Here is a 12636-nt window from a genome sequence, read left to right as displayed (position 1 = left end):
AAAGCTCCACTAATGAATCAAGTCTCAGCAAACACATTACACATCCTCAAAACTCTGAAACAATTCCCCCCATTTTCAAAACCTTTTTATCTCCCCTGGTACGGTTCCGCGATACCGCTGCTACAACGCAACGCTTGTAAAAGTCATCAGTACATCGTGTCTTCGAATGACAGCAATAACAACATCTGTCGAGTTCGCCAGATGCGAGGCTGTAGTACTCATGTACACCACAGGGAGGCGCTGTTTGTTCACTTATTGCATCTTCCGCAGGCATCTGTTTTGGGAGCTCAAAGCCTCAGACTGAGGTGTTTATTTATCGACATATTTGTTCATTCATTCATTTATTCCAAATTCAACGTTGAACTGTTACAATGAATTTATTGTTACATATTTTGTGTTTTGTAAATAAATTAAATACATACATAACAAACTGATTGGACGGAGTAATATTAACATAATCTCATTTCGTTCCATGAGTCATGCGCTGAAGTTAATTGTTGATTAGGGTTATTTTTTCCTGCACAGTCGAGCAGTTGTATATATATTAGTCAAGCTTTTGGCCAGCTGGGTTACAGGTATAGCACAATATGCCCTTCAAAGAGCAACATTAAAGTGACCTGTTAATGTGATATCATTGGCATATTATGAATATCCTATTATTAGATCATTTATATACCATTGTGTTAGCAGTACTTTTAACTAAGCTACTCCATAATGCAGGTGAGTAAGTTTAATTTAAAATACATCTAGTTTATTTTTAGTAAAACACTTCATCTAAAATGGACCATAGCTTTTGATTGAATACAGAACAGTAAAGTAAAAGTAGCTTTGAATGGGGGAAATAAAAGATGTGGTTGGTTGTCACTTTTTCATTTAAATCCCTAAATCCATAATAAATTCCCTCTCCGATGTGAAACCGAGGCTTTCAGGCCCAGGTAGTAGTGACTTTACTCTCCTTCAACTTAGATCCGTTCAAAAGATATCAACCATCAAATGCGGCTTGTGCTCTTGTGTTGATGATCGTGGTACTTGAGAGGAGGAAATGTCCTCTCTGTGTCCCACATTTCTAAACCTGCAGAGAGCACTCAAAGGTGTCCTGCTCCCTGGTTAGGACATAGGCCGTGGTGGGGATTATGACACGTGCAGCGGGCAGTCAAAAGCCAGACGAATGATCGGATACAAAAGTAAAGAACAACGTTGAAAGTCTCTGAAAACGTTTCATCATTTGAGCTGGATAGATACCAGCAGATTACATTGAAATCCAGGTGTTGGCTTTAATATCAAACACACTTTGACCCCATAGCCCAATTCCCCAGAAGAGGGAACCTGACGAGGAGTTTCTCATTCGGCTCAGAATAAGATGGTTGTGAACAAAATGTACCAAGGCGTGAGCTGCGTGACTTCAAAGTAGCCTCATTTCTCACGTGCCTGCCCTCAGCTAAACTGGCTCTCTGAAAGGACAGCGCGTCTTTTTTTAAAAGAACACAATTATTTTACGGTGCGCATGTTTGACCTACATTCACTCTCTTCCGGCCAATCTCCGGCGATAGTTCGGCTTTATGCAAACACACAGTCTGCGGAGGGAAGAGAAACGTGACGGCGAGGAGGAGGCGCTGTGCGAGGCTGGTGGGAGTCACGGTGAGAACCGCCCTCTGCACACGTGCCAGTTTTTTCAAGCAAAGATCGCCTATGCTTGGAAAGAGGGGCCCCTCGTCGATCGAAGACCGCACCAGATTCTCTGGCGACAACGTGGGCGTTGGCCTCTGCGCATGCGCTCTACTAATGCGGTTATGCCGAGAACAGGGGAGGCACGTGGATCGTCGCTGACACGTTGACCTCAAAGCAGTGTACCGAGTCTTATTCAATAGTTGCAGCTCGACCTTGTGTCCTACTTATTAATTACAGGTGTGTTTAATAAATATATATATACGATTATTATTATATATTATATGTACATTTAAGCAATATTATATTATAAATACCTTTAAAATCATTTTTAAAACATTGCGATATGATCATTGTGATATATACACATGATTAGATTTACTATACATGATTAGGTTCACTATACATACACTTTTAACCTATCAAATACAATGTACATTTTACATGAATTTGTCTGTATACCTGTAGCCTCACTATTCTTATTGAAAAATGCTATATTTGTCAGGATCCCTTAAGTGGGAGCTTATTTGTTTTGTTCCTGTTATAAATGATGATTAGGTCACAACATTGTAATGTAGATGTGTTTGAGATAAACATGTTATGGAATATATAGGAAGATTACATTCTTAAAACGAAATATAAATGTTATTATATATGATTTAATGTTTTATGTTACCGGTAAAATATAAAAAGGTAGGCTGTACCTCTCATTACATAATTTGAATTAACCTGTCACCTTTGCTCTGCTTACACAACCCTCCTTGATAACAAGGGAAACTTCATGGTGTCCACCGGTGACGTCATCACCGAACAAAGTCTACGATACCGCTAAAGCCCATTATGGTTTGTCCTTACCGAACAAAACTGCGACACAAGCCGGGAGATGAGGAAGGAGTGAGACCTCTCGTACCCTCGTCTCCTTATCGCGACCATTAGCATAAAATGTGTGTCAGTAGGGCAGCGAGCTCACATGCCATGCGCACATGCTGGAGAGCTTTACCCAGCATTCCAATGTCGGACGAGCGCGGCTCTTAGCCAATGAGAGCCCGAGGACGAGTGAAGCAGGGGAGGGGAGGGCTGGAGAGAGAAAGAGAGAGAGACGCGGTTGACGGGACTACAAAAAGAGAACAGGAAAAAAAAAATGGTCACATTTCACTGAGGCACCTGAAAACGTGCTGGTTATTTTAGGACTCGTGTTGCTTATTGATGAGAGGGGAGTGTTTGAACTACTCCGGTCATGTTTTGATGGTGACTGTACACGGCAGCTGAACGCGTTAGAGGAGCCCTTCAGTGACACCGGCGCATCATAGGTGTGCAGACCGGAGAGCCGAGCTGTCATTCGCACTCTCTTCACCTTGGAGATTATTCGCAGCAACCTACTGACCTGCTTCAATTCCCCATTCAAAGTATTTTAATTTTGCTGTTGGTCTGAGCTTCCGGATACACACTCTTGAGGTCCTTGGCTCTTTTCGCCGATATCAAAGAGACTCACCGGTGTGGAGCGAAGGCATCGGACGCGCGCGATAACAACTGAACAGCGTCAACCTACCGGAAACCATGGAGCACAGTCCTGGTGGTGAGTGAGCTTTAAAGCCATACGTGTGTGTGTGTATTCCCTGAATCCTTTAGCGATATTTGTTTGCCATTTGTCAAACGGAAGTCACGTTAACGTTAATCAATGAAATGGTGCAGTCGAGTCAGATGCCAATGCACTTCAATACACTGTCAAATATTTAATATTATCCTGAGCTACCGTATTCATTCTGGAAGGCTTAATCAGCGCAGTCTTTTATTTATAATTAAATCTGCAATGTCAACATTAAAATGCTCGTTGGCGGAGAATGGCGAGTATGCCCCTTTTGTGCTTTATCGCGTTTGCCTGATTTGTCTTTTATTCACACTGATGCAATTCATTGTTTTACGCACTTTGTGCAATTTCTACTTCATGCCGAGCCGGATCTGCGATGTGTGAAACACATTGTACAGTTTGTGGTAAACCCGCTCCCATGTGACACATAATTGGGGGTGAAAGGGTTTTAGCCGTGATTCGGCTGCGTAACATATGGCACGCAGCCAGGTGTTCGTGGGCTGCAGACAGTCGAGAGTTTGGAGTGAGCGAGGAGCGCACGCAGAGGGAAGTCCTCTCTCGCCAATCTCTGCAGCGGACTTCCGATTCTCTGCATGTAAACAAACCTCAAACGCCCCCAGACCCGCTGCACGTTGTCGTAATTTTCATTTTCATTCGCATGTTCTTGACGCTCCGGATTTTGCGCATTAGTTCAGACGGAGTTTCTATCTTGCAGCTCTTGATTCATTGTCTGCGTTTTCTTTAGCTCGTGTAATTCTTCTCCGAAACTCGAGCGAGTGGGCTTTGGAGGGGAGAGGTTGAGCCCGCTGAGTCATAAATAAATAAATATAAACGTAAGGGATGAGATCAAGTGAAGCGCCTCGGGTCAGCGGTAGGCTATAAGAGGCATCGCATGCCACGGACGTGCGTAATTACGTGTACCTCCTCATATAGAACTGAGATAGATGGACTGAAATAGATGACGTGTCACAGTAACACGCGTTGAAGCGACACAGCGACGTATTTTGTTAAATGCATCCCATCCGACTCAAATATACATTCAATGTATTCAATGGTCACCGTGCCGCACGCAGACGTCGTGACGCGTTACGGCCGTCACATCTTCTCATCCGCTCTGCGCCCGGTGCACCCTGGGAATCATGCGCCTGATTCCCCTTTTTTTTTTTTTTTTAAACACGCAGTTGCACTGCCTCGTGCTGACATCACGTGCGTACAGCCCCACAATCCACGTGCCGAGCTTGATTCCAGAGAACACCCCCCCCCCCTCCCCCCCAATGTTCCCTCTCCATCGCGCGCGCGCTCTGGCGGCGCTCAGCTTGCACGGGGATTCCTCTCCATACACCGAGAGCTTGGTCAGTGGGTCACACCGGTTTAGCGGCCTTTTCTTTCGTCCTGGTTACTTTCACCGGTTGGAAAAAGGTTGAATAGCAGTTGTGATGGACCTCATCTAACGGGGTGTTGTCGTTTGGTTTCAAAAGGACATTCTAACCTACTTCCGATTCCGTTCGAAACTGGGTCTTGGGTACAGTTCCTGTAAGCGCACGCGGGCACGCACGCACACACGCACGTAAGTGTTTTAAAGGGACAATAACCATTTGGATGCTGTAACAATAAAAGTTTTGCTATTCACAAAAGAATCCCGAATTATTAGCACACTATCTAAAACTATCATTGCACTACATTCTAGCAAATGTAATCAACCACAGTCATTTCCACCATGTTGGTTGAAAATGAAACTGCACAATCACTGCTGTTAATGTGGTTGCATTAGGTGTTGAATTAGGCCCTGGCATGAACATGTAACCTCCTGGGTTCAGACCTAAAAGCACTGTGGCCCGAGCCTGGCCATCAGCTATCAAAACGATAGGTCATCTAAGCCGTGTGTCCTAATTATGCCAGAAAACAGAAAGGCCTGCCCAAAAAAAGATGTCTCTTATGCATTGGGTGTCATTGATGCCAGTGGGAACAACAAACTCAATGTTGAATCCTGAAACCAGATTCCTTCTGGTTGGACAATCACACAACAAGCTAATACAGAATGTAATAAAAGCCGAGCTTGATTCACGTGGCAGATAGTATTTCTATCCCCGGATTGGGTACGACCTGCTACTCCTGTCTGTTATGTATGCATGGGTAAACCCACAATACTTAACTTTGGCAATGCATGACTTCTTACGATTCAAACTGCCTTCATTTGAGTTTCCAATACTATATATATATATATATATATATATATATATATATATATATATATATATATATATATATATATATATATATATATATATATATATATATATAGAGTATTGTGAGATATATAATATATACCCCTTTTGGATATAAAATAAATGTTGCCCTTTGTTCTCCAACGCCAGAGACCCAACCCTGCGCTTCACAAATAGACCCGGCATGGCGCCAGCTGTTTCACGTGGAGTAGGGCTTATACTGCCCACGCACAGTTGCAAATGTTCACACGAAGCGGGCCGGCTCCCTTCCAGACGGACGTTTGCGCGCGCCGCCCATACACGCGGCCTCTGCCGTGCGTTCGTGCCCACGGGGTGGGAACACATGAGTGCGAGTTCATCGAGCTCCGGCAGGAGGGAGGGGCGGAGGACCGTGTTGTTTGTTCTGTGCTTCTTATGGCTATGTGTATCCACAGGTCACATGTCGTAACCTGTGCCTGAGTAAAGCCCGGATGGCATTCCCGGAGCTCAATCTGGCACACAGGCACATCGGATTCCAGGAAACGCTTAGGAGGAGACTAAATGTGGAATGTTTTTTTTTTTTAATGGGGGAAGGGGCAGAGATGCTATTGTGAATGTAGAAAAGAGAGTGTGGCGCTCACGTAACGCCGCGGCAGAGGACACGCATGCCCGTGAAATAAGCCTACACACAGGGAGCGACACGTCACGGTGTGGCTGATATTGGAGCTCCCACTACCACAAAGAACCCCCCAGGCGAGAGCACCTCGCACTCCGCTTAGACACGTGTGAGCCGGGGAATTAAGTAGGCACTTAAGAGAAGATAAACAGAAGTGCGGCACGTGTTTTTTTCAGAGAGAGAAAGCACAAAGAGGGAGGGATGCAGGGGGGGGGGAGGGTCAAATATGTAAAGTCCTTGAGAGGAAACATGCCCAGAATGACAGCGGAGACAATCCAAGGATTTTGTTACTAATTGAGATCATGCCGCCCCTCTGTTAACGTGACTTTCGGGCAGACTCCGTGTCGCGTCTGAACGTGACGCACATCAGGATGATCACGACGTGAAAGAAATGTTCTGCGTGCCATCTCCTTACGTGGGACATATTTTGGTGAGCAGACTTTCATGCCAACGTATTGAGACGCCCGGCTGACACAGTGATCTAATTGCAAATAAAACTGGAGGGCAAACTCTGCACTGAATCAGAGCATCATCGTATGGGAAACGAGAAGAAATATCCCAATAGAAGTGATTCCCACCTCTGTTTTTTTTTTGTAGGTATTGCTATGGACATTTAAATCCAAATAATTCTGTAGGAAAATGAGTTTGGCTATGATCTATTTTCCCCGTCCTTTTAACAGATGTGCCATAAATGCATAACAAATGAAAACTGCTTAAAACCCTCATTTAAATGCATCAAGATAATGGCCAGAGGCAACGTGACCGTGCTGTGGAACGAGGAGAGTTAAGGCGGCTGTGCCCTGCTTTGCAGCCCTCTCCGCTCCAAACGTGATGCGCCCCAGCGCTTGTTATTGTGCGGCTGCTGTTGTCTACACGGGACTGCGCAAAAGAGCCGTGTGAGCCGGGCGGGAACTGTGTCAAGTGTCCATGTGAGCTCTCGGTCAGGTGGCTGGCGGATAGATGGGTCTGAATGCCCGCAGCCTGAGGGAGGGAGGGAGGGGGGGGCGGAAGGGGGAGGAGGATCGAGAAGGAGGGAGGGGGTAGAGGAGGAAAGACTGTATGCTGAGAGCGGGCGGGCGGGGAGCCGGCTGGCTGAGCCTGCACGTGAGGGGCAGGCTTTTATCTCGCAGGGAAGAACACTGTGTTCGAAAACAGAGGGTGGAGGGAGGGGGGGGGGGGGCGGATGGGTGTTGTGTGGAGGGCTATAGGACATTTCCTACTCGATGACAAATCCTAAACAAAGGCTGGTGTGTGGCTTGTGGCACAATGTGGAATGTGTGGTGACTCATTCTGGGGCTACTATTCCACAGACGTCGTTAGGAAATAATAACGCACTGCAGGCTGTGTACGACAGAAACGCAGCTCCTGTAGTAAACATCCCTTATCGCACGTAACATTTAGCCTTAATCTTTTTTTCTGGTTAGATAAGCCATGTGTGGCTGCTGTAAGGATCGTTGGCCTCCTTCCTGCGTGTTCCAGCAGCATTTACTCGCATGAAGCCAACCAGGTAGAAAGCAACACGCCCGTTGCCACAACAAAGCCTTTCTAGGTATTTGATCGTCTGTAGCAAACAAAAGACTACCCAACCCTTTCTTTAAAAGGATTCATCTGCTCAGAGGGCTGCGTGTGCTAAGTAGAGCATTGCTCAACGCTGGCGCCCCCCCCCGCTCACGTTGTCCAACACGACCCAGTTGAAGATCGGCCCGCTGAGCTCTGTTCCTCTCTCTCTCTCTCTCTCTCTCTCTCTCTCTCTCCGTCCTTCCAGGCGGTGTCATCTTGTACGCCGGCTCGTCCGGCAGCGCCAGCCCGAGTCCTGGCAGCCCCTCAAGTGGATACCAGACCCAGTCGCCCTCCTCCCACTCGCAGCCCTCGTCCCCGGAGGGTGTCTCCTTTCAGGAGATCGGGCCCCTGAAGCAGAGAGGGGAGCGCAGGGGGGGGACGCCTTCCCCGAAGTTGGTCTTCCAGTTCCCCGACGCAAGCCACGCTGCCGCCACGGCCCAGATAACGACGGCGTCGGCCGCAACCTTCAGCCACCCCACAGTGGCCAAAAGGCCTTGTGGTTTCACAGGCACGTTCACCAGTAAGTACCCACTCGCCTCCATACTTCCCGTCCCCCCACCGCGTCTGTCTTCCAGCACGCTGTGGCTGTGTTTCTCTCTCTCTCTCTGATGACTGCTGTGTGCTTCTTTGATAGAAACCGGAGGGATGGTGCTCCTGTGTAAGGTGTGCGGCGACATCGCCTCCGGGTTCCATTACGGCGTGCACGCCTGTGAGGGCTGCAAGGTGAGTGCGAGTGCACGGCGATAGCACTACGTCACGTCTTTCGACTGCCACAATAGAGACTCTTTAAAGCCTTTTCTTCTTCTTCTTCTCGTGGCTTCTCTAGGGTTTCTTCCGACGCAGCATTCAGCAGAACATCCACTACAAGATGTGTGTGAAGAACGAAAACTGTCTCATCATGCGCATGAACAGAAACCGGTGCCAGCACTGCCGCTTCAAGAAGTGCCTCTCCGTGGGCATGTCCAGAGATGGTGAGAGACAGTGATGTCCACTTCAGTTTTCCTAGTGTAGGGGAGAGGATTCGACTTTTAACAAATGCAGGTTGTAGTTGGAAATTGTTCAGAGGCGGATTCTGCTCCTCGTCACAAAACTTAACTTTCCCTTTTATCTTTATCCTTTTTTTCCCGTCCCTGGTTCTCTCTGACGTCCTCTCTTGTTGCCCCTACTGTCTGATTTATAGCAAGACGAGCTCTCGAGTCCCAGTGGTCATCCGTCTTGGAGAAACTGTGACAAATATAGTTTATTTTGGGAAACTGGGGCACTCAGCTGTTGATTAACCTGCACATCCACCGAGATGTGACCTATTTGTAACATTGATATTAACAATCAATCATTTGAGACATAATATTATTTTGCCCTCTTATTGAAAACCTACACCGCTGGACTTGAAATATAAAATAATATTACTACAGTTAATCCGCCCTACTGCATCATTTCACCGCAGGACTCCCGTCTCTTGGGACAAAGCTAAACTAGGTGATAATAAATCCTGTTTTTCCAGAGCTAACATCTTTAGCTGACCTAAAAAACACATTCACCTGCTTGGGAGCGCAGCAGGAAACTTTATTGTTGATTACCATGTTCATTTTCTGAACATGCAATTAAAGTAAATTATGTTATTGGTTCTCTAGAAAACTGCAATTATAATTGTATAGACTTCGTTTAGTCCATGTCTTCGATAACATAACTGCTCACAAATCCACTTTGACCATCCCTTTTCAACCTTGTCTCTTCCCTTCTCCGCCCTGCCTCACCTGTCTGTTTGACCTTTCCATTTTCCAAATGGAATCGTGTTTAGCGTTATTGACCCAGTGACCTACTTCCACAGAGACTTAGAGTGTTTAACTGGCAGTCAGAAATGAAGCGAGAGTGATACGCGTGGATGGTGGAGCGTACTATAAATAGGTATGTCGGTGGAGGTGCACAATTGTAAAGGCTGGAGAGGAGGGCAAAACAGCAGAGACACATCGGCGTCACTAATCCCCAGAAAGGAACCGATAAAAGAAGTGTAGCTGCTTCTCTACCATCTTTTGAATCGAGTGTTGATGTTGTTATGTTGTATCAGATAACATGTCGCCAAGCTAGGAGCTGCCAGTGATATCAACCACGGTCGTCAGGGAAGTCTAACGCAGGGCGCTCCTCTTCTCCCCAGCTGTGCGTTTCGGGCGTATCCCCAAGCGGGAGAAGCAGAGACTGCTGGATGAGATGCAGAGTTACATGAACAGTCTCAACGAATCCTCTTCCATGGACATGGAGGTGTCGCCTCCGACCGACGCCCCCTGCAGTCCACACAACCAGACGAGCGACGGGGGGGTCCCCGCGTCGCAGTCCTACCACGGCGGCTTACTGGGCAGAGACGAGAAACCGCCCAAGATGGCCGTCGGCAGCGCCTGCTTCCACGCCGCCTCGGCGCAGCAGCCGTCGCTGGCGCACTCGTCGACGCAGACCCACCACACGGCCCTCGGGGAGCAGGCCGTCTACCGCGTGCCCGCCGGCTGCCCCGTTTCCGCCGGCAACAGTGACAACGCCGCCGCGGTCGACGGCGCCAAGTACACCCTGTCCAATCAGAACCGGTGCCCCGTCAGCGGCCGCCTGTCCTCCCAGGCCTACTCGGCCAATCACGGCAGCTACTCGGCCAGCGACTCCCGCAGCCAGAGTCCCTGCCCCTGGAAGCTCAACGGAGGAGCCAAAGTGCTGGTGAGGCTCTTCATTCGTTTTGAAATGAAGTTTTGGATTTCACTCAGTCGAATGTCTTTGGAAAAAGGTCTGTTGGACTCAGTGTCGTTTCTTCCCCCCCCCCCCCCCCCCCCCTTTTTCCCGTCTCGAAGGCGTGTCCGCTCAACTCGTGTCCCGTGGCTCCGGCCAGTCGCTCCAGTCAGGAGGTGTGGGAGTCTTTCTCCCAGTGCTTCACCCCCGCTGTTAAAGAAGTGGTGGAGTTTGCAAAGAGCATCCCGGGCTTCCAGTCCCTCAGCCAGCATGATCAGGTCATGCTGCTCAAATCTGGCACTTTCCAGGTACAGTACAGCTAAGGGTGATTTGTTGGTGGGACATTTTCGTGACTTTCTTTCTTTCCGATGTTGATCTGATCTGTTTCCGTCCACAGGTTCTGATGGTGAGATTCTGCTCACTGTTTGACCCCAAGGAGAGGACGGTGACCTTCCTCAATGGGCAGACGTACTCACTGGCATCCCTACGGGCCCTTGGCATGGGTGCCTTACTCGACGCCATGTTTGAATTCAGCGAGAAGCTGGGGTCTTTGTGTCTGGAGCCAGACGAAATGGCTCTTTTCATGGCGGTCGTGCTGGTTTCTGCCGGTAAGCGGGCCTACTAATACATGCACACCTACTGGATGCACACATTTCCTCACGTCTAAACTGGACTCCCCCCTCGCCCCCCTCTCTCCCTTTCGACAGATCGCTCGGGCATCGTGGAGGTGGCGGCAGTGGAGCAACTGCAGGAGAATCTAATAAAAGCGCTGCGCTCCCTCACCACCAGTCGCCGCCCGGACGACAGCACCCTCTTCCCGAAGCTGCTGCTCCGCCTGCCGGACCTGCGCACCCTGAACAACCACCACTCTGACAAGCTGCTCGCTTTCCGCATAGACCCTTGAGCTCAAAGAGCCCAACGCTTCCGTAGTTATTTGCTTTGGGGAGCCTCCCTGCTTCCCATGGCACCCCCGGCCTGCCACATACAGTCCACTGGCCTCTGCATGAGGGCCAGCTGTTGTTGGAGCTTCAAGTCTGATGCCATAAGAGGGTGAACTTAAAAAAAATCTTTTAAAAAAAGTAGGTAAGGGGGAGGCCACTGGACATTTAAGTCTTCCTCCAGTTCCAGGATCTCTAAAACAAACTTAAAACATTAAAACACAAACCATGTTCTTCCTTGGGTGCTTCGTGTCCAACATCCAACCAACAAGTCATCACCTCTCCCATCGGGGAGTTAGTGCTGAAGACCAAAAAGAGGCCAGAGCCCGTTGTCCCTCACGAGACTTTGTACTCACGTCCCGGCACACAAAGAGGGAAGCGCACACTGTCGCCCAGAGAGAAAGGAACCATGTACAAACCATCCCCAACAATCATTTCTTACTGTACATTTGTGCTGCAAACATGGTGTAAAGGGCACTTTCCATGCATTATCTAGTCCTTCTAAATCAATATATTACATAGCAATAGAAATGTCGAACACACAGTTGGGAGGGCGGTTTGTTGGTGCCCTGTTGAAATGACATAAGCTATTTTCACTCACTCACTCTATCTGTGTGAAAAACACCCATTTGTGATTTAGAAATGTATAACATTTTTAAGAAATGAGTAAATGCATTGTATTTGTATGCGTTAATCAGGGAGAAATTATCGGTCATTTCAGACCGTGCCTGATGGGATATATGCTAAGGTGTTTCCTTGTAAATTTTGTATATAACCTTTATTCTTGGTCTTTGTTAGTTTGCAGATTATTGGATATGTAAATGAAGCTTGTATTGATTTATTGTATGTATATCACCCATAATAGATTGATCTACAGACTGCAAAGAGAAATTAGCATTTCAACCAACCAGAGTATAAACTTTTTATTTGAAGATATATAAATGAAATAAATGTATTGTCAACTGACTGCATCACCGAGTGAATATTTTGTAAATGTTTTATGGTTACACCATAAAGATTCATTATTAAATAATGTTATATAGCATTTCAGCATTTGTGCCCATCTTTTTTTCATTTTTCCTACTGTAAGCCGTAGCCTAGCAACAGAAGCAATCAGCCAATAACGCTTCACTTCTGAGAGCCATTAGGGGCTTTATTACAAACAAGAAACACCATTTTATTTTTTGAGTGTGCAATGACACGTGAAACCAGTTCAAAGAATGTCTCCTCAACAAACACACTGACTTTGCAGAGCAAACACAACAAGTATATATATACATGGCTTTTACGCTTGCAATT

The 12636-nt window shown here is 47.3% G+C and overlaps 1 protein-coding gene across 1 annotated transcript; it reads left to right on the top strand.

Annotated features, from left to right (window-relative positions):
- The first annotated feature begins 2612 nt into the window (after positions 1-2612).
- LOC119230089 (nuclear receptor subfamily 1 group D member 2-like) lies at positions 2613-12303 on the top strand. The gene is made up of 8 exons (XM_037491082.2): positions 2613-3241; positions 7899-8213; positions 8328-8416; positions 8520-8664; positions 9846-10390; positions 10522-10707; positions 10797-11007; positions 11107-12303. Exons 1-8 carry the CDS (start codon positions 3223-3225, stop codon positions 11301-11303), a joined length of 1707 nt encoding a protein of 568 aa, XP_037346979.2. The 5' UTR covers positions 2613-3222; the 3' UTR covers positions 11304-12303.
- Positions 12304-12636: the final 333 nt, after the last annotated feature.

This window comes from Pungitius pungitius, chromosome 8 (assembly GCF_949316345.1).
Source record: "Pungitius pungitius chromosome 8, fPunPun2.1, whole genome shotgun sequence".
NCBI lineage: Eukaryota > Metazoa > Chordata > Actinopteri > Perciformes > Gasterosteidae > Pungitius > Pungitius pungitius.
The sequence above is the reverse complement of the archived record's forward strand: the minus strand, read 5'-3'. Positions and strand labels throughout refer to the sequence as shown.